The following is a 27,717-nucleotide window of genomic DNA, read 5'->3' on the forward strand; positions in this document are numbered from 1 at the left end:
ATGCATTGGGAAGATGAATTGTCATAACATGTATTTCACTCTCATGGAGGTCTAAACGGCAATGGGATTTCATCTTTATTCAACAGTGTTCCACAAGAGCTTACTTTAGAAAGATTCACTCGCACTGTGTTTTAAATATAAATAAATCAAGTACATTTTAATCGAAGCTATAGTACTTGCAATACAGTACTTGTGGTAATTTTATAAGCAACTGCATCTGTAAGAGAGAAAACTTTCCAACGTCGTCACAATCATGGACTCCGTTTCGACGACGGTGTCGTCCACGTGCGGTGCGAATCTCTCCGTCTCCGACTGCCAAATCATCGCCAGGTTCGACACCGTCCTCTCGCCCATCCTTCTGGGTCTCATCGTCGTCGGCGTGCTTGCCAACTCGATCATGCTCTACGTGATCATCGCCCACCGCGACATGCACACCTTCCCGAATCTGTTCGTGGCCAACCTCTGCATGACGCATTTTCTCTACCTCGCCGTCCTGGCCATCACCGATGTCGTGTATTACCTGAAGTTGGCCATGATGATCCAAACGGAGAGTCTGATATCTTCATCGGCTTACCTTTATATCTCTTTGGTAAGTTGTACTGTTTTTGCTCTCAGGGTCAGGGTATAGGGAGGCAAGGGGTGACTCTCCCTTTGTAATTTGTTCAAATCTATAACCAAATTATTATTTTGTTCTTCAGATTTGTGTGTAGATCCGAGCCCCCTTAAAAAAAATACCCTCGCACTGCCCCTGAGCGTATATTTTTGCACATAACAATTTGTGGTTATCAGCATATACAATGACGTCAATGAACTGTAACCCCGATATTGCCGCCCTTCACTTCCTCATCTCTTAAAGGAACTATATTTCTGATAATACTAAATATCCGCATCCGACTTCAACGAAATTATTTGTCAATTACTTATATCAAATAATTATTTTCATATTTTAACTTTAGTGACTCATCGGGAAATCATGCAGCGTTCTTATAATGTTATGTTTATTGTTGTTTTGTTCTGTGAATGTCCATGTATGTCCATTTTACAAAGCATAGGCCTACAGTTAAAATGTCACTGAACGGGCAATTCGATATCGAAATGTTTTAGCGACATCCAAGTCGAAAATATTATTTTGATCTCCATCACACAGGTGATCACCAATAATACGTGTGCCATGCTGACAGCCCTGTCGATAGAGAGATATATTAAGATTATTGTCGACCCCAAGAAGTCGGCCAAGTTCCAGAGAACGAGGGTCGCTGTCATATCATGCATTGCCGTCTGGACAGGTAAGTTAATTCACTTGTAAATTATTGAATCATACCATTGTAAAAAGAAAAATCAATCAATCAACAAATCGCCGGACTATACCTTAACCTTATAGATAATATAAATATAAATCTAGCGATGTTTTCCTTTTGATTTATTTATGTCTTTTCAATTGTCTTTTTGACCAAGGCGTATTTATCTTGCAAAGACAATGCCATTTTGTTCACAATGGTCGTTTTGTTTTCACTTTCGACGTGCAAACACACATCAAGGTGAAAAGGGAGGAAATGGAGGCTTGAGTGATTTTCACATTGAGGAATATGATTTAACTGTCCAATATATGACTCATCAAATAGAAAAGGGAACAAACGCTTTTTTATCTTCGTCACATTAATACAATGATAATTTTAATATGCAAAAGTATTGGCTCTAAGCCCAGTAATTTCTAGCACGTCCGGTAGAATCATTCAAAATTTGAGGATTTCATATGGCAGGCTATTTTTAGCGCTTATTAATGTCGTTTTTTTTTCATCGAACAGTTTCACTTATCATCTGCGCCCCCGTCTTCTACGGCAACTACTCCGATGCTGCGAGCGCTTACTCCGACCCGCAGTACCGCGTCGCCGTCATCATCTCGTTCGTCTTCTCCTACATCGCCCCGCTCGTCATCATCACCGTCATCTACTTCCTCATCAGGCGCAAGCTTCGAAAACGCGGGTCCTCAATCAAGATCAAGAACCGCGATGCGTCGTCGTCGAAGGATTCGACCACGGCTTCAAAGGCCGAGGACGATCACGACCACGAGCTCAAGATCCTGAAGACGGTCTGTTTCATCGTCATCATCTTCACCTTCAACTTCGGATGCCTCTACATCACGAGTATAGTGCTTATGATACTTCCTCTGGATAAGGTTGGTAAAACGTCATTCAAATTGAAATTGAATTGAAACTGAATTAAGATCTATAGGGCTGTTTCACAAAGATCCTAAGTTGAACTTATCTCTAAGTTGGACTTGACAATTATGGAAAGCCGTTAGCATCATTGAAAATATGTTGTAAAACTTATTTTAAAAGGCATAAAATGTTGATTCAAATCAATCATATTTTCTATTATTATGAAAGATTTCATGTTCTTGATGTGGAATTTATGAAAAGTCTAAAATACCTTAATTTTTGCTGTTAAGTATATTTTATTTTTAAGGCTAAAAATGGCTCTCCAAAATGTTTAAGTCCAACTTAGATTTAAGTTTGACTTAATATCTTTGTGAAACACACCCCCCCCCCCCCCCCCGGGTAATATAAAGTGCTGGATGAAAATATGGCATATATTATTTCCTTGTTCGATCCATTAGTTGCATATAATGCAGATATTTATAGCATGTAATCCGAGGACAGACACTGGCGAAGCATGAATCCGCGTATGGCACTATTGAAGGGGAGGGGGTGGGTGGGGGGGGGGGGCATCAGTCTTATTCTCAGGAAATGATATGTGAATATACAAGGCGATTGGTTAGGGGGAGGGTGCGGGAGCTGGCTGATGCGTCTTCTTTTCTCGTCGGATTTCCCTCCCTTTTCCTTAAAAAAAAAGAAGATCTTTTCTCACTTTTGTTATCGCCAGTCTATGGAGAAGGGTGTGGGGGTGGCACATTGCTAAAGATGATGATGATGATTCACAGCATTTGTATGGCGCCATATATGTTTCAAAAACATTCCCTCATGACCCCTGTAGTTATGCCACGGAGGACAGATGCAATCATGGTATCTAGTGAGAGTTCTAAATTTGCCGATAGAGAATTTTGAATATGGGTCGGTTATACATCACATCCCCACACCCTCCTTATTAGCTTCGCCCCCTGATTTGTTAATTTGACTATAATTTTGCATTTAGCTCCCTCGGCGAGACTAAGTTATCAAACGTTGATTTCATTCAATCCGTGTAAGGACAATTACCCACTGGACAATCACCCCTGGAAAACTACACTCACGGACAAAAACTCCCCGGAAAATCACCCTCGGAAAAATGACTCCTACGACAACCACCGCTCCCCCCCCCCCCCGCTCCCCGTGGAACCCTTCCCCAAAGGACAGCCACCCCCGAGGACAATAACCCGAGGGTAATAATTTTCCGGGGGGACGGGGGTAAATGTCCTCTGGGGGTAATTTCCGGGGGGGGGGGGTAATTTTACGGGGGTGATTGTCCTCGGGGTAATTTTCCTAGAACCCGTTCAACCTGTAAATCCCATAACATTAAATGTCATACGTCAATCAATTTTATTTTCGTAGCTCACGGAAGAGATCGTGGTTCAAGTCAGCGAGACGATTGCCATCATGACCGCCAGCATTCACCCGATCGTCTACGGGATGACGCACCCGAGCTTCAACCCTCATGTCAGACGCCTCATCCTCTGTCGCGAAGAATGCTGCCTTCGGTGCCGCCGATGCGAGTGTGATTGCAGCCGATGTTGCCGGGGCGGTCGACCAACATCGCTCCGTAGCGTCATGAGGAAACAGAGTACCCTGGACGGCACCGTCAATGCCAATGACGAGTTCGTTCTCGTCGAGCGGTTCGAGGCAGAGCAATCAAGTCAGCGACAGGAAAATATATGATGTCGTGTGTGTATAGCTATACAAAATGACTTTTGAACTTTCTTCCGTTATAAATATAACTAACTCTTAGTGCTTTAGTTTTTACTGTGATGGTACATGACTGTACATGTATATGGATTAATCTGCTGTCTTTACTCATTTGAGGTTGGCCACTGTCTTGTGCTACGATTATGAATCTTGGACTTCGCGATCTTCTAACTTTTCGTTTTAATCGTCATTTTTAAAAAGTCATGGATCCTCGTCTGTTTGGACATATATATTTATAATGAGATTTTTTTGTTGCAAGTTTAGACTGTTATTATTAGATACCAAAACATATTATCGTATCATTCAAATTGATTAATCTATTTTAATTCATCTATTAGCTGATCTTGCAAAGTAGTTAGTAATTTGACATGATTAATAAACAGAATTACAAACAACCTTTCGTTATGATAGATAGCTGTTTTGTTACGTTTGGTTTTATTTTCGGTATAAAAACATACAGGTGATTGAAAAGGACATTAAAAAAAACATATTTTGGGGTTCTTTCCTTCCTTTGAAACATTTTATTTTTTACTGTGTAATCACCAATTGCGCCATGCTAAATGGTAACAACCTTTGCGCTTATAAAATACCAGTCTTCTCACAATTGCTCTTTCCACGTTTTTCTTTTAGTTCCCTTCTTCCCATAACATTTTTCTCTCCTACTATTTTATGTTGTTAGGTCATATTCAATCTACCCCTTAATATACTCTTTCGCTCTCTCTCCCTTTCTCTGCATCTATCAACACACATTCTATCTCTCCTAACTCTTCCTCCTCCTTTCACTATTTTGGCTACATCTCTTTCTCTGTCCGCTTCTCATTTTATTCTCTCGCGCTGATTATGACGCAAATATCTCAGAACATCTTCTGTTTCTCTCTTCATTCATCATAGTTACCACCTCGCGCTCTCTCTCTCTCTCTTCGCCCCTTCTCTCTCTCTCTCTCTCTCTCTCTCTCTATCTCTCTATCTATCTATCTTTCCTTCTTCTTTTATGTCTCTCTTTTTCCTTCCCTCTTTCCATTCCTTCCACTTTCGTTGAACAAAAATTATGTCGCGAAAACAATTCTGTTGCTATTTTTCACACACACACACTCTCTCTCTCTCTCATCATACTTTAACCCACTTGTCTTTGACATTCATCAATCATGACACACAAGAGCATACCGACCGATATCAAAATACCTCTTTACCTCGTATGGATGACACATGATTGAATGGTGACAGAGTAGGACGCGTATTAGGTAAACTTGTCAAATCTACCGGTACCCACAGCTGGCCGGCCTGCAACAATCTGTTTCCTCACTTTTTGGTATGTTCGGTCACCCGTCTGCCTCGGACACGGATTCCTCCGCTCATTTTTGGTTTCATTGCACGGTTGACAGGGCAGCTTCATCCTCCTATCGAGTACAGGAGGAGACATAGGACGCAATTATTGCCGTTTCATCTTTCAAATATTGTTGCCATAACGATACGGCACAGAAGTGGATAACCCAATAATTTTGTTTTATTTCGAAAATATTCGTTATAAGCAGCAGCATGATAATGGAGCCAGACTATATTCCAGAAGATACTATGCAGACCAATAATGAGCTTCCAGCTCTAGATGCAGAAGTCGATCATTTGACGAACATTGCTGGATTTGTGTCGAACATTACCGATACCTTTCCGAACATAGCTGATTCCGCGTCGAATGCAGCAAACTCTGTGCCGAACATAGCTGATTCCGCGTCGATTGTCGCAAACTTATTGCCGAACATAGCCGATTTCCTACCGAACATCACTAACTACTTCCCTAACATAGATAGCTCTTTTCCCAACATCACAGAATACTTCCCTAACACAGATGGTTCTCTTCCGAATATCACTGATGTCTTCCCGAACATCACCGATTTCTTTCGGAACACCATCTCCGATAATCTTGATACCGCTTTTGCTAGGCCTGCGGTAGGAGCTGTAGATACAGGGATGGTTGACAAAGTGACTGAAAAACCGATTACTGAATCAATAATGACCGCCATAACCACGGGTATGACCACAGCAAAGCCAGTGGTCCAAAAGGTTTCAACCTCTATCTTCTCAACGGTGAGCACTTTGAATAGCTCTGTCTTACCGATACCGAAATTCAATTCGACAACAATGGTTCCCACTAAAGAACCAGTAAAGAAAATGACCACGCTGTTGGCAAACGTCTCGGCGACAACATCCTACTACGGCACCGCACTAGGCACCAACACCACGACGTCGGAGTCGATCTGCGGCTCGGGCTACACGGTCGACGAATGCGATTGGGTCGTCAACTTCGAAAGCATCCTCTCTCCCATTCTCATGATCCTCATCATCACCGGACTAGTAGCAAACGTCTACATCGTCTACACCATCATCGTCCGGAAAGACATGAGGACATTCTCGAATCTCTTCATGACCAACCTGAGCGTGACTCATCTCATCTACCTGGTCGTCATCGGTGCTACCGACGTCTACGATTACGTGTTGACGACTCGTGATATAGTCCATAGCAGTATAATACCGTCATCCATCCACCTCTACATAAGTCTCGTAAGTTTAAATTTACATTCTGAATGTATTTGTTTAATCCATTTCCACTTAGTATAGGGTATCAGACTCACCTTTAATTAGGAATGAGATTTTATTAGAGTATGAATATCGAAGTACATGTGTTACATTTACAGTTGATTATCATAATGAACAGCAGGCTATGCCTTGTTCTTTGTTATATCAGTCAAATATAAATACGACAATTTAAGCACCATAGTACTGCAGTACCCTTGTTATAGGTATAAATTCCTGAAAACATAGACCTACTTTAGGACTTGATATGAAAAATTTCTGATAAATGCAATAGCGTATCAAGAAAAAGATGAACAGGGGTGAGGTTTTACGGGTTGTCACCCCCCCCCCTCCCCCATTCACAAAATGCTCAAGGCACTCCTGCAATCCGAGGCGCGCACTGTTTCTAAAAAAAGTATTTTAAAAAGTATGTATTAATTTTCTCCTCTTTTTTCTTCTTCTGGGGCTACGACGGTAACGTTTATTTATTTGTGACTGAAAATCACCTGTAACTATTCGACCTCTACATCTAGAACGAACTTCCCCCTTAAATTACAATCTTCCTTTTCCTTCTTCTTCAGGTCATAACCAACTGTGACGTTTCCATGTTAACGGCCCTCTCCGTCGATCGTTACGTTGCCATCAGCGTCGATCCGAAGAAATTGGCCAAGTATTCCAAGGTGAAGATTACTACAGGCATATGCACCCTCGTTTGGATTGGTAAGTAAGAGGCTAGCATCTGTACAGTTGGCTTCATGAGGACGCAGGCCGTTTGACCGAAAGTCCACGAGACCGAAATTATAGGCCTCTTCTCAAAATGACGATCGACAAGTTTCCAAAATTTAAGATTTCTTTTCACTCTCGTCATACAAAGTTGTATTAGTGCTTTTCTTTCGTCAAATTTTCCCGACAACTGGCCGTCTCAGACAGTTTCAGAATTACTTTGGCTCTAACGAAATATTTATTTCCTTTGCTTGATCAAGTTCTCTCCTTACACCTGTTTGTATCCATAATGATTTTGTTCGCAATAACATCATACCACAATGTAATTTCTTATGCAGTGCCAATTTACTGCCGAATTAGACTTTCGCTTTTGTCCTTTGTTCGTTTTTGTTCCGTGACTATCGTAATAATTATTCTCGTCATTTGTTTCTTTCTTATATTTTCTCTATCCAGCTTCTTTGGCAGTATGTGCACCCATCTTCTACAGCGTTGACATCACCAACGGTACCTACGACATCTCCGAATCGAGCTTCAAAGTCGCCATGGCCATCTCGTTTGTCGTCTCCTACATCATTCCCCTGAGCGTCATCACCGTCGTCTACTTCGCCATCAGACGCAAGCTTCGAAGGCGAGGCGGCGCTTCCATGCGCGTCAAGAGGGATGGCGTAATGGTGACGCGTACGCCGGAGGAATACCGGCTCTACCACGATCAGCAGGTCCTGCGTAGTATCCTCGTCATCATTCTGCTCTACACGTTTAACTTCGGCGCGCGTTACATCACCAAAATGATCATCTACCTGTCCATACCCTTTGGCAACATCGCCATCTTTGTAGCCACGCAGTTGAGTGAGACGGCAGCCATTTTGACGGCAAGCCTGCAGCCGATTGTCTACGTTGCGTTGCATCCGACTTTCAGTAAGCACACCCGAGAAAAGTTCGCTTGTAGCGGTGGCGCGAAGAGTTTGGGATGTTGCACGTACTGCGGCATGTGCTACATCGCGTGTTGCACATGTTGTGGGCTGATTAAGTTGTCGCCAGTCCCGCGACCGAGCATGAGAGGACTCGGAGACGTCGGGAGTCGGAAGAACAAGAAGATTGATGGAGTGGTCTTAGTTGAAAACATGGAACTAGAGATAGTTCCACCCCCTCCATCTCCCACCTCACGTAATCGCTCTCCTCCACAGATTGCTAACTCTCCTCCTCCATTTTCTCTTTATCTTCCTAATTCTCCTCCTAAGTCTCCTCCTCCCCAAACCTCCAGTTCTCCTTCTGGACCCTCTTCTCCAGCCTATATTTCCCATACATCGTCACCCTCTCCCTCGCCCCCTTTTGCTCCCTCCAATCAACCACAAAGCTCCTCTTACTCTCCTCCTTCATCTCCTCACATCCCTCCTCCTCCTCCTTCTTACCCACCTCCATCTCCTCCTTCTTCTCCTCCCTATCATCATGATTTTCTATTTTTTCCTTCTTCCAGACCTTCTTCTCCTCCTTGCTTGGAATGTGAAGAACCTCAACTTGATTAAAAAAATTAGCACTTTTCACGAAATTACTTTAAGAAACTACAAGTAGTACTGTTTATTCAATAGAATCTGTAGAATAGCCAATAACATATTGACTTTAGTAAATATACAAAATGTTCATGAGATGACATTGAATCATATTTTTCAAATAATAGGTAAGCTTATGAATGTTATACTTTACATTTTATATGCTTTGGGTTGTTTGTTGAAATGGGCACTTTGCTTTATGACAAGCTAGGCACTGAAAAGGTTCGTCCGATTGGTGATGTAAATTATTTCTTTATGCTATTCCGTAAAGACAAAACACAAACACCTGTTTGTCATTATGACATGAAAGAAAATATACACATAATATCTGTACATGTATATACATATATATGTATACATCGATTGATCGGGGTCAAATATTGACCCCCACACTAGGCCTGACTTAGGATTAGTATCAACTTATTATTTTTCATTGATTCTAACGGAAGTTGAATGAATCTTCGACAACATGGCGACCACGACACGGTCTCTGAAATCCGCTGTCAGAAGTTGTAGAGTTTGTGTGTTGAGGGTGACGGCGGTAAAGGAAGTTAATAAGGAAGTCAATAATGTCGTTAATCTATCACGACTCTAAAATGTTTTCCCCCTTTTTACTTTTACTTTGCACATACTAGAGGACGTCATCGTTAAGAATTAATGATACTCAAACCGAGCACGAACGACCCAGTTGTTTATACCTCATTTTCAGAGGCAGAATCCAAGGAATGAAATCGCGCATTGGTCAGGAATGTCTCTCCGAGCGCCGACAAAAATGGCCCGAAACAGTACAAATTGATTTTCAAGTATTCAGTTCGATGACAAAATCTCCAGTAGCGTAGCTAGATGTAATTATTATTTTGTTTCCGTGGTGTTTATTATGACAGCGTTCTTCTGACGAAAGAAAGCAACAAGGATTGTCCATTATTTTGATGGTTTAGCACTCACAATGTTTTACGAAAGAGCTAGAACAAAGAATCACAATGTTCAGCAGGAGAAACTTGCCGTCAACCTAGCTCGTCATCGCCGAAAGGAAAGAAGATAGACAGACAGATTCGGTTAATCGTACTCCGAACCGATGGTGATACTGATACCGCCTGGGTGGATATCCGTCTTGTGATACCATCTGTTGGTGTCTACCACAACTGCAAGATCAAAAAATAAATTAAAAGGCAATAAAGATATTAACATCAAATTGAAATATCAAATAGATAAATTTATATAAATAAGTCATGCAATATTATACTCGAGTGTTAGGCATTGGTTGCTAACCATTAACAATTAGTTGGAAACCACGACTGTGTTGTATTAATATGATTAATCACAATAAAATCCCTGTTGGGTTTTCATCTTCTTTTCGAAAGTTTATAACCGTCCATTGACTCGATGTCTATTCACGCCATAATGGTGTCTCATTTACGTTATATGACAAACTCATGATATTCCTCGGGAACAAAGCGATATTCCAAATTCTTTTCCCCTTGCTATATGTGTATACCGTCGTCATAGTCGGTAGGTATTGAGATCCAATTAATCAGAAGACAAATTTTTCCTTCAAAGTCTAGCTATTTAGATGGGCAAAGCAAATTTGTAATGATAGTTTGGGTTACCCTACCGCTATCGCCACATCCTTATTATGTACATATAAGCAGGAAGATGTAAGAGAATATAAGCTTGTATCAAAAACTTCGATTTTCATTCTATGTGTTTGAGTATTGAATAAAAACGGGATTGTGGGTACTTACTGACACTTCCTTTGACCATGGTAGCATTGATTTCATGACAGACGTGTTCACACTCTGGTGGAGGGATGAGGGTCCAGGTCTTGGAGCCACGGATTTGAGCCTGCCACGAGGGTCTGTCCACACTATCAATCTAAAATGGTGAATATGAGCGGGTGGAGATAGAAGGAGGGAGTGTGAAGTTTGGAGCCTATTTCAATTAAGTTACAACAAACAATATACAGTCAAGTAGTCCTCTAATTTGGAGGAAAACAACACATCGTGAATGGGGTTAAGGATGCTACATATATAGACGTACTCAGAAGAGACAGAACGAGAGCATAGAAAAGAGAAGGAGAGCTAAGACATGCAGGGAGATAGTGAGAGAGTAAGTGAGACAGAGAGAGAGAGAGAGAGAGATGGAACAGCTAAAGAAGGGGTAGAATTTAGTTTTTAAAAGGTAGACTGATAAAGAGGGAATAGAGGGGGTGTGTAGAAGAATGATAGGAGTAGAAAAGGTGCAGATAATTACGTAACAGAGCAAAGAATAAACAGATGGAGAAAAAAAGGCGTCAGAGACAGTAACAATCAAACAGGGACAAGTTAGAATCTTTAAACAACCTAATCAAACATACAATGGCAATCATACTGAGATACCGATTACGAGATACTATTTAAAAGCAATAATGCATTTTGACGCATATGTATAGACAGTGAGGCAATATACAGCTTTACACGAAATCATGTGTTGCCCCCAAAATAAGATACAGCAATTTGGAGCCTTGTGAAAAAATGACGACAAGTTTACCGATAGAAAAACTAATCATGATAGAAGGGCAAACATAATTACAAGGTTCCTCAGATTACAACATTTGCTAAGGCAGGGTGACATGGGTTCAGAAAAAAGGCCATAAAATTTACAAACTTGCCAATATCTGCAAACTGTGCAAGACTTAAATACTGACTTAAGATGCTCATCCCAGCGACGCCCTTTCATGTTCTTTTATTTCCTACAAAGTTGAGAAGGTTTGCTCACATGAACATTTGCCCCGTGTCCAGGTCCTCCAATAAAGATCCAGTCTGTGATACTGGACTCGGAACCCTCGGGAAGAAAGTGAGGCAGGGTGTAGTGTCTTCTAAGCTCGGCTGCGATCACAGTATCACAGTTACTCCTAAAAATGAAAAAAATATTTAAAAAATAAAATCGATCGCAACTACTGTCGCAAAATCGGGCGGGAGGGGTGGGGTGGGATGGTGTAGGTTTTCTGCAGTAAGGTTAGGGAAATTAATTCCTTTCATCAAGACATTGATCTACATTTGGGTACCTGGCAGGAATTAATTCCTTGAAATGCTATAGAGCGCCGTAACGGCAGCCGTGATAAAACCAGGGTAATAATCGGGAGCGCCAGGAGTGTCGGGTCTGACAGACATGAGCGCTATAGATACAAGAACCCATTATTATTATTATTATTCCTTAGATTCTAGGGCTTTAAATTTCTTTCTCTTTTTCCCCTTTAAAAAACCCATTATGTTTCTTCTCAGAACAAATGTATTCTCCACAATACATTCCTATAATTTCATTTCTAAAATTAAAAGATAACAATGTATTTTTTCACATGAATGTATTAATAACAAGAAGACTTCATATTTTGTTTCCATTGCAATAATTTATATAGTATTTTTATTTATGAAAAAAAATAAATCGTGGGCAATTCCAATGCTATTGTATGTCTTATAGAAATCGTGTACGGATTATTGTAATATTCGCACATATTTTAAATACGGATGGACCATTTAAGCTAATATAAGCCAGTTCACGTTTGCAGTCTGAGCATGAGCAGATAAAGGTCATTGCAGAACAAATTGTGAAATACACGGAGACGAAATACTGGATACATGCTCATGAAAGTTATGTATTAATTTATGCACAAGCAGTGCACTCCATGGCACACAGGTATTCTTTGAAAAGGGAAACAAAGGCTATTTATGTAGCACCTGCATCGCTGTAGGAGTGATTATTTCCAAATGTACAAAGTGGGACTTCTTCATGTTTTGAAGATCTGTGGATATTCGAGGTCATTGCAGTAATTAATGTGCTAACCGTGAAGTGGTCTACTGCCATAAGGTTTATGATTCACGCATTCAAAATAATCATTGAATTGGCATCAAAATATGAAATATACAAAATGATGAGGACAAAGGTATAGCTATTAGTATTAATATAAAGTACAGGTATATTTACCCGTGAACGCTAATATCACAACAAGAACAACAACAACAAAATTCGCACGTTAGAGATGATAAGTATTGCAACTTTTGTTAGAACTATATACTTACTTTGTGTGCTGGAAAAAGTTTTAAAAAGAGGAGTAAAACAAAGATCATTCTCACTCATGTGTTTAAAACACGTGTGATAAGTGTACACCCCTTTCCTCGTAAATTCTATTATTACTAAATATCTTAGGACCGAGAATACTTCTTTTATAATATTTGAAACATCACATAATAATGAAAGAAAATTACAATTTATTATTCAATACTTGATATCACACTACGTATACAGCCATTATCAAACTTAATTGAAAGGAATATGCACACTGTCTGTTTCGACAGGCAGTCGGAAATACTCTTCTGATTCTTCATAAAGAGGCTTAAATTATGAAATTAAAATTGAGTGATTCGCAACTTTAATGGTAAATAAAATTGAGATGTTGAGATGTCATAAACAGTTCAATATCATTTTGTTCACAACAGGCGCGCCGGAAGCAGTTTGGGATTGGGGGGGGGGGGGCAAACATTCCAGGGGGCTCACCTTCCGAGGGCAGTGACGTAATGAGAAAAAACGTTCGGAAGGGGGGGGGGCAGACGAAAAATCTGCATCACCACCAGTCTTACACGTTACATGCAGGTCCCGCGGAACGTTTTTCAAAGTGAAGTATTAACGATCAGGTAGAGCGTAAATTGGCGTGGGGTCCAGCCTCGGCAGGGTGTCAAGGGGCTGAGCCCCCGGAAGCTCAGGGATTTTAGGTATTTAATTACGGTTAGATGAGCATCCAGGGGCCTCTTTAAGGCCATTGACGTGTTCCAGAGGGGGGGGGGGGGGAGCCCCCAGAAGCTCAGAGGTTTTAATATTTAACTACGGTCAGATGAGCAACCAGGGGCCGCCCTAGGGCACTTGGTGGGGTCCAGGGGCAGGGCCCCCGGAAGCTCAGGGGTTTTAGGTATTGAATAATGGTCAGATGAGCATCCAGGGGCCCGCCTTATAGGGCCCTTGGTGGGGTCCAGGGGGCAGAGCCCCCGGAAGCTCAGGGGTTTTAGGTATTTAATAATGGTCAGATGAGCATCCAGGGGCCCGCCTTATAGGGCCCTTGGTGGGGTCTAGGGGGCAGAGCCCCCGGGAGCTCAGGGGTTTTAGGTATTTAACTACGGTCAGATGAGCAACCAGGGGCCGCCCTAGGGCACTTGGTGGGGTCCAGGGGGCAGGGCCCCCGGAAGCTCAGGGGTTTTAGGTATTGAATAATGGTCAGATGAGCATCCAGGGGCCCGCCTTATAGGGCCCTTGGTGGGGTCCAGGGGGCAGAGCCCCCGGAAGCTCAGGGGTTTTAGGTATTTAATAATGGTCAGATGAGCATCCAGGGGCCCGCCTTATAGGGCCCTTGGTGGGGTCCAGGGGGCAGAGCCCCCGGAAGCTCAGGGGTTTTAGGTATTTAATTACGGTCAGATGAGCATCCAGGGGCCCGCCTTAGAGCCCTTGGTGGGGTCCAGGGGGCAGAGCCCCCGGAAGCTCTGGGGTTTTAGGCATTTAATTACGGTCAGATGAGCATTTTTTATGCCTTATTTGTGACATTGGCAGGTCACTTATTTTTTCTCTCCGTCTTTCTTTCTTTTTCTCTTTAACATACTTTTTCAAAAAGTGAGGGGGGAGGGGCTCGAGCCCAGCCACTTTGCAGACCATGTCATAAAGGCTTCTAAATAAGCGTATTTTTCGCCCGACTGTAATTTGGGAATTTCTTATTTTCCAACAAACGCATAAAAAGGTATGACTTAAAAAAAAATGGAGAAAAAATACCGGAAAATCATGTCATAACAGCAACATGTGTAAATCACTGGTATCGTATAGATATACCCCCCCCCCCCCCATCAGTACGCCAGCGTTCAGGGGCTCATGTCTTCTCACCCCTATAACAAAACCAAAAAAACAGACACGTTTTCCCATTCTCGCACAATATGTCCACGATATGCGCGTATCGCTATTATAAACCGTATAGGTAGCATGCGCAATGTTTATAAAAATTTAATTCCTGTGAACTTTCCTTTTCTTTGAATGGAATGGTATATGTGCTTTAATTCAGGTTTTTATTATTGTTATGTTCTTTTGGGTTAAAAATACAAACCATGTTTATTCCTTTACTGCTTTTTTTTTTTTTTTTGGAGGGGGGGGGGGGGGGGCGTTTTTGGGGGGCAAAAATGCGTTTTGCCCCCCCACTTTTTTGACTGGGGGGGCAACTGCCCCCCTGCCCCCCCACTTCCGGCGCCTATGGTTCACAACACTGATAACATAATTATGTTTATCATTCATATTATCACATGTTTATCCCTGTTATATTCTATTGTTTCATTGATAGTACGTTTGAAATATGTTTGTACTCTCATTTCCCGAGAGGGGGGTCGATATAGAGTCAATAAAATCTTACTTTATTTTCATTATCACAACAATGATATCATTATAATGATATGCGATACAACAAATTAAAGGGTTCAGATCTTGTAGTACTCACCATCCAACATACCACGGCTCCTCCTTGAAGTCAGCTTTCTCATCAGACATGTTCAGAAATTCCTCAAATGACTCGATTCCAGACTTATACGGGAAGAACTGGCAATTCTCCTGCGCCTCTAACGCCCTTTCGTTATCCTTGTACAAATTTTGGAAGAACTTGACGCTGAAAACATCCGGAGCGGTCCAATTTTTGGTCCCTCCTTCTTGAATAAGGGCTGGTCGACCGGTGTAGGCATGTATGTCCAGATAATCCTCGCGGGAGATGTCTCTGTAGGTTGGGAAGGATGTGAGCCCTTCGCAGAAATCGCATTTTTCGATGGGTCTTGAAATTTCCACTAGCAGGAGGTTTGCTTCCAATAAGCATGGGTTTTCTGTGAGAATGCCAGTCAAACTGCTGAGATGTCCAAAGTAATGAAGGCACGACAGGGCACCCGCCGAACAAAGCAGCAACGGTGTTAGAAAACGGAGGAATACGGTGATGAGAGCTGACGGAAGGCTACGAGATCCAGCCGAATTCCCATAAGCGTGGTCGCCAGAACCCTTGGCGGCAAGAGAAGAGGCATGCCCCTCGCGTTTGGCTGAATCGCTGCATTTCGCTAACAAAACATGTTCCACTTCGGCCAAGGTCAACCCAGCTTTGACAGCGTCTGCCTTCAGTTTGGATAAGCTGTTGATAAGTTTACTCTTACTTCCGTCCATTTTAGATGAAGCAAATAAGCTAGTTGATTATGAAAAACAAATCTATGATAGAACATCATTCAAATTTCAAGAGCCGAGAGTGATGAGATCGCGTTGCATGTTGTTATAAACTTCCGGGTTCAATAAACTTTCTTACATGTGTCAGATGTTGGGGGCGTGGCTTTCATGGCTCAGTCGAGAGAGTACAGTAGCCTACTGTTGGTGAAAATATGGACCAGGCCCCATGGAGTATCACATCTCCCTGCATGGACCCTATCACTTGTGGGAGGGTCCAATGTGAAATCAACAATTTATCAATATCAGACTCCTTTGTGAAATCACAATTTCGTTTTATTGTTTTATTGCTGTTGTCCCCGTTTTCCCCTTTATATGCATAACTTCTTGCTATGTTCTCTTTAAAAAAAAATATTATAGTTACCTCCATAAACGACAGACTGTAGTACTATATACAGTATTTATATCTCTTATATAGGTGTATCAATTGCCTAGAGAAAAAAACACATGCAGCATTCTCTTATTCTGTTCTATTGAGCAAAGTATTATAATAGCATTTACATTTTAACTTCTAACTTTATATCTATAAGTTCTTTTAAATGGTATGCATTTATATGCTCTAAATTTAAATGGTTGAAAGAACATTAAACTATACATGTACGATCAAGTTGGTGATAATGAGCAAGCTCATCTCTGGGGCTTGGGTTGGAGGTGGTCGGGGGCTGGGGGGTCATGTGCCTCCCATATAGTTATGGTGCCACCAGGTGCCCCCCCCCCCACAAAAATGAAGAAAAAAAAATTATCAAAGCATATATGATTGTATGCCCCCCACCCCACTATGAAAAGAAAGGATCTTCAAATGAGTTGTGTCCGTATAAATGGGCTTATGTGATAATATTTAGAAAATTGCAGTATGCTTTACTTTGTAGGCTTATACATAAAAATGCACAATCTTTTCCCTTCAAAATTTTCGCTCACTCCTTTAAGTTTTTTTGTTCCTAATCACCCACAATTTCAGGGCCTATATTCATAAAGACTTACTTTTAAATATAGTAGCATTGTCAAGACCAATTACATAGGGTATCGTACATAGTTTGTAGACAAGCTATGCTTGTTTTATGAATATGAGCCCAGTTCTAATTTAGTTCCCCATCCATACCTACATTTCTTATATCTCTATATTTTACTCTCCTATCAGAAGCATACAGTCAATAGCATCATGAACACCCACCTAGCAAACATCACTGCCCCCCCCCCACCATCTACAAAGACTATCGTCTTCAAATTGAATATCCCAAACTCTTTTACTTTATTTCTCTTTCATACGGCTTTCTCAACCAGCTCCATACCCCATCTTTCTCTGTCAGATATGATCGCATAAAATATATACCCTTGGACCCATCAAAATTACAATATGGTATCTAACAAGAGACAGGGGCAGGCTAGGGAACTGTAGCACCCCCCCCCCCAAGAATTTAGAGAGACGAGCAACGTACAAGGTGGTCTTGATCTCAAAATTTCCATACTTTCTCCGTTTTGTAGTTATCACCATAAGGCCCTAAGAAAATCGCCAACATGCTTTATTTGTGCATAAGATTGATTAAAACTTAATTCTACATCTATAAATCAAAAGACACACACACGCACACACACACACACACACGCACGCACCCACACATTTTTTTTTTTTTTTTTTTTTTTTTTTTTATGCACACACACACACACACACACGCACACACACACAATGTTGTTGTCATGTCTGCTTAATTCACACTATCAACAGTTTTATGTTTCATAACTTTAGATGATTACGTCATTGAACAGATCAAAGAAACCATTATCATCATCATCATCAGAACGTAATGAGATAGACCAATGTACGGGTATTAATATAGTTACTGAAGATGTTTGTATTTAATTGAACATGATATAGATCTCCCTGCCCGTATGTTTTTTTCTCTCTCTCTCTCTCTCTCTCTCGTATCCTCTACACAGACTTGCTCCAATCTCCCTCTCTCTCTCTATTTATATGCCTGTTCCATGGCTATTCCCCCCTCTCTTCTCTCTCTCTCTCTCTCTCTCTCTTGTATCCTCTTCGATACACGCTTTCTACAGTCTCTCTACCTCTCTGATATGCCTGCTCCCTGTCTATCTCTTCTCCTCTCTCTTTCTCTCTTTTTTTTCTCTCTTTCTCTCTCTCTCTCTTCTACCCCTCTCACAACATGAACAAAAGTAAATTAACCCGAGGAGGATTATTATTATGTCATTCCATTTAATGAGAAAGTTTTGTGCACAATGTGTCAGAGAATAAAGCAGCTGATTAAAAATTTGACAATACAACTTATGAATGTATACCCCTCAATGGTTTCCTTCGCACGTTTTATCTACACATGAAGCACATGTACAAGATTGTACTCGTCAATGCAGTATAAAGAATCAAATTTCCAGTGAGTTGACTAACCTGTTGTCAACACAAAACTATATTAGGCTCAGGCGCGGATCCAGTGAGGATTTCTTAGGGGTGGGGGGGGGGGGGGGGGGGGGTAGTGAGCACATTTTTTTTTTTTGGGGGGGGGGGCCCTCGAAAATTTGCACTTGAGGGCAAGGGGGGGGGGTCCATCTCAGAAAAAAGGTGAAATTAACGTGTTTTATACGTGTTTTTTCCAGGGGGAACCGGGCCCCCCTGGATCCGCCCTTGATTGGGCTACATGTATTGATACTTTACATTTGAAACGAGATTCAAATTGTATTTATATATTTTAGAGGCAAAATTATGAATTGGTTGGGCTAATGTTAACGTCAGTGATGACTGATCACCGATGGTTTTTTTTTTCTCGCATCAAGTTGACAAAAGTCTCAACAAACAGAGAAGACGTCTGACCACATGGAAAAGATCCAGCTAGTATGCTTCTCGAACTTCTCAATGCTACTCTTACCCTGCAGTTGAAATAAAGAAAAGAGAAAATGTAAAGATTTGTTAAATATATTACAACAAATTCTAAGGTATTTGGTTGCTGTATCCTGACAATGTGCATGCACCGAATGTATTTCAGAAACAGTAGTGTTATGTGATATGGTGTGATTCTGCTAGCGGGATAATGAAGAGGTGTATAATGTGCACTCTTAACGCAGTGTAGAGTTGGGTACAATTTTGCACATAAGAGGTCAAAATGGGAATATGCATGTTTGTTGGATGAAAATGTACCCAAACTTGGTTGAACATTATCCAGTGTTGGTAAACTCTTACCCAATAAACATGCATGCTTCCTTTCTTCCCCTCTTATGAGTAAAATTTTACCCAATCCTTTAAAAATTATGAAGATACATATGGGAAAAATACGGATTGGGCAATTCTCTCAAATATGAGTAACTTTAGGTAATTAGAACGACTCCGTGCCCTCTATACGAAAAGGCAATCCTGAAACAGAGGAAGTTACCATGTCGTGCTTAGTTGTTTAATCTTCCTAATGTTAAATCATCAATCAAATGACAACGACGGTTATTCGAGCCTGACTTGGAGGAAATAAACATGCCCTTTATACTGTTATTTTTTAAAATGTTTTATGCAACTCTGTTCGATCGAAATTATGCACACTTAAAGGTAAAGACCAGTTATGGTCATGCGATTGCATTGTGAAAGAAACGTTGTGGAATCGATCTGAAAAGGTTGATCATCTAGCATCTAGCATCTGCAAGGTTCTGGAATCATGAAAATGATAAGAAATTTGGCCCATTCTTCGTAAAGTTACAAGCACTATACACAGAAAGATGTATATGGGACTACCCTATATCTCTCACAGACCATGAGAGAAACAAATTTACCAAATATATGAATTAGTAGGCGGTTTCCCGGCAAATTTTTTATCATCATGTATTAGTCAAAACATATTCTTTCACATGATTGGTAATGAGAGCTTCCATTTCATTTTTTTGAAATTGGGGCGTTTCCAATACTGGTCTTTACCTTTAAAAGCCTTCTTGTGTCATGATTATTGAGTACTCCTTTGAAGTCTTTAAAACAACACACTCACTTATAATAACAATGCCGGCGTTCATGACCACCGTAAATATTACCAATAAAATTGTATATGTCTGTACTGCACATCCACGAGTTATATATCTACGTTAATTATTAACTTAATCATTACGTTAAAAATGGCTGATCATTTTGAGGCTGGTAACAGAGGTAGTAAAGATAACAGCGAAATAAATATATGTTGCCGACTTTTCAAGTTTTTTTCTCATTTTTCTGACTATATGTGATAAAGGTGTCGAATCGAAAAATGGAGAGGGGGATTGTTATCATTCATAAAAGGAGCATTCTATTTCTTTTGCATTTTTCTTTAAGCTACAGTCCCATATACGTCCCGGACCGTCCCGGACCATCCCGGACCCCATCCGGGGTGATCCGGGATTCGGTCCGTGTTGACACCGTGTTGGCACCGGGGTGGTCCTGGATGGTCCTGGATGGTCCTGGATGGTCCTGGGCGGTCCGGGAGTCGACCCCGGATGTTTTTGACGGTCAAAAACTGCCGGGGTGGTCCGGGACGGTCCGGGACAATAGTTTGATCCGGGGTGATCCGTGTAGCCACCGCGCTGGGTCCGGGGTCATCCGTAGTGGCGCCGGGGCGGTCCGTGTTGATCCGTGGCAGTCCGGGAGTGAGTTATTGACCATCCAGCACCATCCAGGACCATCCAGGACCACCCCGGTGCCAACACGGTGTCAACACGGACCGAATCCCGGATCACCCCGGATGGGGTCCGGGATGGTCCGGGACGGTCCGGGACGTATATGGGACTGTAGCTTTAAAAGCATCACACTTTTTTGAACAAAACATCCCGGACCATCCCGGATCACCCCAGACCATGGTCCGGGATGGTCCGGAGTGGTCCGTGCTCGTCCGTGCTGGTCCGGCTTTATATGGGACTGGGGCTTTAGATTTGGAAATATTGCTCATGCTTGACTTACCATCACAACCTAGTCTTTTCGCTATTAATCCACCGACGTTTTTACAATCTGCAGTACAAAGAAAAGAGACAAAAAAAAAAAATGATCAAAAGAATAATAAATCAATAAAATTGTATCAAATAAAACTCGGTTGTTTATTTAAACATATTTGTGGCTTACACCCAGTAAATAAGATCGATTGGTCGATCTGTATTGAATAACAAGCCAGAAAAATCTTGGAACCAGCGGGACTGCATCTACTGCTTGCCGGGCAGCGACTCTACCACCAGGCCATCACTGGTCCATGGCACAGTCACGATGAACTAGAAACAAATACCCAAGCTCTCCTGATTCATTCAGACTTATTAATATTCATTAGTCCGCCATAGGACAATAACTTTTATAAATGTAAAGTTATCACACAATATCATCGGCAAGGCCAGTAAGTGATAGAAAGTATCTTTCTAAAAGTGCAAACTCTCTTTAAATCTCTTTAAATAATAGGTGACCACACATGGCACACAATCATTTTTATACGACTTTTGGAATTATAGATCGGTTGTTTGTAATCATATTCATTTATTTGGTTGACAACATTAGAAATGAATTGCTTACCGCTCTTTCTGTCATTTTCCTCGACATTCAACGCATTAGAAATGTCGATCTCATCTTCCTTGACTAAAACAATACAAAAATAAAAAATGAAAAATGATCGAAACAATAATAAATCAACAATTCAAATCGAATCAAACAAAACTTGGCTAGTAACTAAATTTATCACGAAAACTCACAAAAACTAGGATAAAAATGGATAGAAAGTATCATTTTGTCAGCGCAAACTTTCTTCAAATGTGGTCGGATTATGTCGAAACATCAATGCCATGTTGGCGCATTTCAATAGGTGACCGCACAAGCTTATAATACGACTCTTAAAATTGCTTTAGGTCGGTTGTTTTGTAATCGTATTCGTTTAGTTGGTTGACAACGTTAGAAATGAAGTGCTTACTGCTTCTCTTGCCGGGTCTGTTCTCTTCGACATTCAACGCACTTGCTGCCACGGCCAAGGCAATCAGAAAGTAGAGAGTAATCATGGTTTTTGACGCCATTTTCAAAGTCTAAGGAAAATAGAATAAACATGGAATACATTTTTATCATTTGGTCAAAGCCAGGCCTCGCGCGAACCCCCCCCCCCCCCCCACCCCTTAAAAAAAAAAGTGGTGCTCCATCTCCCCCCCCCCCCCCGTTGAACAACAACAACAAAACTTAGTGCTCACTACCCCCCCCCCCCCCCCCCGCTTATTCGCCGGCTGGATATGTTAATAAGTGGTCATTTCCCCCTCGCAATGTCTCACTAAACACCTCTGACTCAAAGTTGGCATAAGAACCCCCCCCCCCCCCTTTGAAAAAGCTTGTTTGGGTTTGAAAGCTATGGTCACATTGCTACATAATTAAGAATGTTGGCATAGAATATTGACGTACTGAAACTTTCCTTTTAACACGCACCAAAAATGAACAGAAAGCCCAAATCAAACAATATTTACTATTAATAACGAAACTGAAGCAATAAATTCGTCGCTGTTTTCACGAAGTGACGGTAGTGAAAAAAAATTGCATTCACTTTGCGTGACGATTTTCCTCACTAATTGCGCCCAAAATAACTGGCTTCGAGACAACAGGCTGCCAGAAAATACGGGAATTGCGGTTTGTTCTGATAAATGCAAGGCGGAAGGCTTCAGAATGTCTACATTCAATCATTATTAAGGGACTTTTAGATTTGCACGACGACAACGTGGGCTGCTACGTGTGACGTCCTTTTAACAGTCCACGCAAATCTAAAAGTCCCTATTCTTCGCTTTCTGAAACCAAACAACTGAGGATGTTTTGAATGCCCTATTGAAAGAGGATGTTCCCGGCCCATTTCTGCACTGCACTTAACAGCTTAACCCCACCCTCCTTGAGTTTTATGTTTTATACATCCAGAAACCGGGAACTCCCGATTACGAGATCACTGGGACATCTCACCCGTCAGAGTTGCAAAGCAAAGCTCGTGATTATTGTGAACTAAGCCCGCGGCTGCACAAGAGGCGAAGAAATGTCATATAAGAAATGCAGACCTACGCTCAACAACTGACTTTACACTAATTATTCCCAAATTCCAGACTCTCAACTATACCGAAAAACATTTTACAGTGGCTGCTTCGAAACGTGGAACAATTTCCCCCTTCAAACAGAGAAAAGGGTAATACCACTTTCAAAAGATCCCTTAAAGGTACTATGTCCCATTTGCAGGCCAGAAAATATAAAAAGTTTAAATTCCAACGGCATTTGAAAGATAATACTAATTTAGAACTTCCCTAAAATGAGGTGGGGGGGGGGGGGGGGAATTGAAAATGTCTTTAAGTGGAAAAATAACGACTATTAGTTGTCGAACCGACTTAAGAGCTATAGAGCCAGTAAGTAATAGTCTGATTTTCAGACCATTATACCGAATGGTCGTATGTTTTATGCTGCGCAAAGATTCAATCAGTTTATTTTTGGCCATTAAAAAAAGTGGGTTATTGATGTAGGCAAATGATCATGTACCCTTTAGTTCATTTTATGTATGTTATTACCAAATAAGAAAAAGCTAGTCAGTCACTCAATAGTGTCTGACAGTGAAGTCTAGCAAGTAAACGGGTTTCCTTGCATAATTTGAATATTAGGAAACTGCTAACGTTTAAATTTCACAGATAGGACTTATATGACATATTCATAATTCCTGCAAAGTTCTACAGAATTTCATGTTGGCTGCATAAGGGACATAGTAACTTTAAAGCATTCTTCTTCCCTCAGTAAAAAAGTATGATTTACCTATTTATGAGTTTAAAGTTTCTCTCTTTTCATTCTGTTACTTTGTAGGCGAAAAGGTACTTTTTGTTTTAGCGCTACTAAATAATCGATATCATTATCAATACAATTACAAACTGACGCAGTCAGAAAGACGTCTAATGTGCAATAGACATAATGTAAGATATGTTGGGCCTACCTGCTTTCGATGCGGTGTTCGAGTAGACTTCGGTGAGATGATGATATAATTTCTCGTAGATGTGACGAAGTGTCTTTATCCAGCTTTCTGTTGAAGTACTGTCTAGATAGCTTCTAGTTTTATAGAATATCAAAGCCTGCTTTGACCATCTGCTCGTAACCGAAAAGTCACCGCAATTAAATATAGTGTTCAATTCAATTCAATTCAATTTATTTTGCCAAGCAATGAACGAATATACGGGTAAAATAAAACAGTATACCAAGTACCACACAATTAAAATTATTAACAAAGTTGAACACAGAAAGAAAGGAAAAAAAAAAATCAATTTACAAACATGTATAAATATCGTTAAAAACACAAGGAAGATTGCTTAGCCTGGTAGCAGTCAGAAAAGGAGGTGGTCCTTATATGGGACTATCAAATAATCAAATATAAAAAGTCTTATGATTTAATTTAAGCTGTAATAAAAAGTAAAACAAATAACAATTACATGTAAAATATCATAATATAACAACCATATTGAAACTTTTAGCATCAATATAGGTCCTTCAAAAGTTTTTTGTATTTACGTTTATAATGTTTACAGCTTGCTGGTGGATAAAACTGTCTAAAACTGTAATAAATATGACCACAAAACGTATTGTTTGATTATTTTTTATCCAAACTTTGAATCATCGTCAATGACATAATTCTGGCCTCTCCCTTCTTTTATTTTCTTGTCTGTGTATTTTCTTCACCGCATCCATCATTCCATCCATAGACCATATGCCCATTCACCATATTGATCAAATATTGAAAGTTTCCAAATGAAATTTGAATTTATACAAAAAATATATACTATGCACTAAGAGGCTTCAGTTGAAATTATAAATTCTCTGTGACTGGCTTAGCACTAGTTTCTGATGGGCCAGTCACCGAAAATCCATAAATTTACAGGTGTCTCGAAGAAAGTGTATGGTACATTTGATTTTTATCTTTCATCAAGAAAATGAAAAGCTCAAAATGTAAACTTTAGAGAAATACATCAGAGATCAAGTATGAATTCACACCATTGTCCAAAATACGCACGCACGTACACACACACACACACGCACACACACAGATACAGGAAAGGGAAATAAGAGAAAATGAAAGTCAAGAGATCGGAGTTGTTATTGCAAGCCAAACGTAAAGAGAGTCAGAGAGAGAGAGAGAGAGGGGGGGGGGGGGGAGTGGAGTGTGATTGTGTTTGTGTGCGTGTATGTGGATATGTGAGAGAGGTAGATAGAGAGACAGTTAGACAGAGAGAGAGGAAGAGAGAGAGAGAGAGAGAGAGAAAGAGAGAAAGAGAGAGAGAGAGAGATACGGGAAAGGAAAATGAACGTCAAGTCAAGATAGCATGGATGTTATTGCAAGCCCAACGTAAAGAGAGTCAGAGAGAGAGAGACAGAGAGAGAGAGAGGGGGGGGGGGGGGTGGAGTGTGTGCGTGTGTGTGTGTGTGTGTGTCTCTCTCTCTCCCATTCTCCATCCAACAGCTTGCTGGTGGATAAAACTGTCTAAAACTGTAATAAATATGACCTCAAAACGTATTGTTTGATTATTTTTTATCCAAACTTTGAATCATCGTCAATGACATAATTCTGGCATCTCCCTTCTTTTATTTTCTTGTCTGTGTATTTTCTTCACCGCATCCATCATTCCAACCATAGACCATATGCCCATTCACCATATTGATCAAATATTGAAAGTTTCCAAATGAAATTTGAATTTATACAAAAAATATATACTATGCACTAAGAGGCTTCAGTTGAAATTATAAATTCTCTGTGACTGGCTTAGCACTAGTTTCTAATGGGCCAGTCACCGAAGATCCATAAATTTACAGGTGTCTCGAAGAAAGTGTATGGTACATTTGATTTTTATCTTTCATCAAGAAAATGAAAAGCTCAAAATGTAAACTTTAGAGAAATACATCACGCACACACATACACACCCACACACACACACACACGCACACACACACACAGAGGCTATACTTCTTTCTTGCTTCAAGTTTGATAAAATACAAAATATGTACAATCTTTTATTAAGCAAGATAATACTGCTTCCGGTGTTAGAAATAAAAATATTTACATACATTGCTTCCATATCATACAGTAGACACACACTGTGATAGAGCACAGACAACACGTATCTGGGTAGAGAGAGATTGAGAGAGAGAGAGAGAGAGAGAGAGGAGAGAGAGAGAGAGAGAGAGAGAGAGAGAGAAAGGCAGACAGACAGACAGAGGGAGAGAAAGAGAGAGAGAGAGAGAGAGAGATAAACATTCAATAAGGGGAATTTACCAAGATATATATATATATATATATAAATATATATATGTATATATACATGTATATTTAAAATGGCTTTACAATTCTATCTCTAAGTTCCAGAGAAGCAATGATCTTTTGTTCTCAATTATACTGTACCCATGATTTCTGAGAACAATAGTTCACAAGTCTAAACTATTAAGTAAGACATGAAGTGCTTAACCAATACAGCATGTAAATGTAAGTGCATATCCAAACACTTATGAGTGTATAAACATTTGGGAATAACCATAATTGATTTGGAAAGTCTACAGGTATGAATTTGCACAAATTCATCTATACTTAACATGTTTAAACAAAAAGCTTCAAGAAAAAATTATTTATCATTGTGTTTATTTTAAGAATTTTTGTTATATGCAACATTTTCTCAAACCTTAAACACAAGGATACAAGGTTAATCAAATCATCTACAAATTCTATATTTCAAAATTAACAGTCAACTTGGGCCTGCCACCAATACAATTTTAACAACTACTTCTTTCATAATGCAAAATTTGATCCTTGATGATGTAACCAATCATAGTTTTCACAACCAAATTCTTCTCAATCTAAGTGCACCACGTATATGCAATATATAAACCTATAGCTACGTATACAAAATACATAATGATGTGGACATGATTGTTGAAGAATTTTTTTGTATAAAAACTAAAAAACTTGTGTTCCTACATTTTATATAAAAGTAGATTAGCTAGCACATGATCACACACATATCAAAATAGACAAATCTGCTGAGAGCCAGAAGGGCTGAAACTAATATTATTTTTACAGAGAGTTGACACCTTCTGGGTCTCAACAAACTAAAAATATATGTACATACAATCTTACATCCATATTCTAAAATATGTTTTTCAATGCATCTCATTATCAGATATACTTAAAAATAAATATCACATCAATGATTCCTTATTTGTTCACACTAAACACAAAGATATGAATTTTACATAATGTGCAAGATAATCACCAAATGAAAATTTGCACACTTTTAGGCACATCTTCTTGATATCAAAATGGAAAACATGATCTCTTTGGTTCATAATTATAGGGAATATACTCTGTGGATTAATTGGTGCCTCTATTGTCAGTGTGTGTTACTTTTCCTTAGGTTGAAACACATTTCCAATTCCATAAACACATGCCGGAAGAAAAAAAATAGATGCCCTGAGAAATTTCATCAATACAATGGTTTGTTACAAACATTCATTAGACAACAATAAAAACATCAACAATAATAACAATGATAATAATAATAAATGGTAATAATAATAATAAAAATGGTTATAATAAAACAAAGTTAAATAGTGGTATTATACTGGTGTCTTATATGAACAACTAATACATGTAAAAATCTGAATGTGTTTTTTCAGAAAGAAAAAAAAAATTATACAAAGGTATCATTCTTTCTTTTAAAGTTTTAACATATGGACAAATAGTCAATTGATACAATTTTAGCACATAGAAAAA

General features: G+C 40.0%; 2 protein-coding genes and 1 long non-coding RNA gene across 3 annotated transcripts; 1 reads left to right on the top strand and 2 right to left on the bottom strand.

The window, feature by feature from the left end:
* Positions 1-226: 226 nt before the first annotated feature.
* On the top strand, positions 227-4,129 carry LOC115926735 (rhodopsin, GQ-coupled-like). Its single transcript, XM_030991946.1, has 4 exons — positions 227-589; positions 1,148-1,286; positions 1,806-2,176; positions 3,549-4,129. Exons 1-4 carry the CDS (start codon positions 254-256, stop codon positions 3,870-3,872), a joined length of 1,170 nt encoding a protein of 389 aa, XP_030847806.1. The 5' UTR covers positions 227-253; the 3' UTR covers positions 3,873-4,129.
* Positions 4,130-8,746: 4,617 nt separating this feature from the next.
* Positions 8,747-16,049, bottom strand: LOC591669. Its single transcript, XM_030991551.1, has 4 exons — positions 15,234-16,049; positions 11,492-11,627; positions 10,480-10,609; positions 8,747-9,879 (listed from the first exon to the last, which is right to left on the bottom strand). The coding sequence occupies exons 1-4, from the start codon at positions 15,932-15,934 to the stop codon at positions 9,794-9,796; spliced, it is 1,053 nt and encodes a 350-aa protein (XP_030847411.1). The 5' UTR covers positions 15,935-16,049; the 3' UTR covers positions 8,747-9,793.
* A 2,596-nt stretch (positions 16,050-18,645) lies between these two features.
* Positions 18,646-24,589, bottom strand: LOC115926738. The gene is made up of 5 exons (XR_004065243.1): positions 23,902-24,589; positions 21,883-21,991; positions 21,492-21,554; positions 20,898-20,945; positions 18,646-18,865 (listed from the first exon to the last, which is right to left on the bottom strand). It is a non-coding gene; the product is annotated as an uncharacterized LOC115926738 (long non-coding RNA).
* Positions 24,590-27,717: the final 3,128 nt, after the last annotated feature.

The sequence above is a fragment of the Strongylocentrotus purpuratus genome, unplaced genomic scaffold (assembly GCF_000002235.5).
Source record: "Strongylocentrotus purpuratus isolate Spur 01 unplaced genomic scaffold, Spur_5.0 spur5_contig_845, whole genome shotgun sequence".
In the NCBI taxonomy this organism is placed as follows: domain Eukaryota; kingdom Metazoa; phylum Echinodermata; class Echinoidea; order Camarodonta; family Strongylocentrotidae; genus Strongylocentrotus; species Strongylocentrotus purpuratus.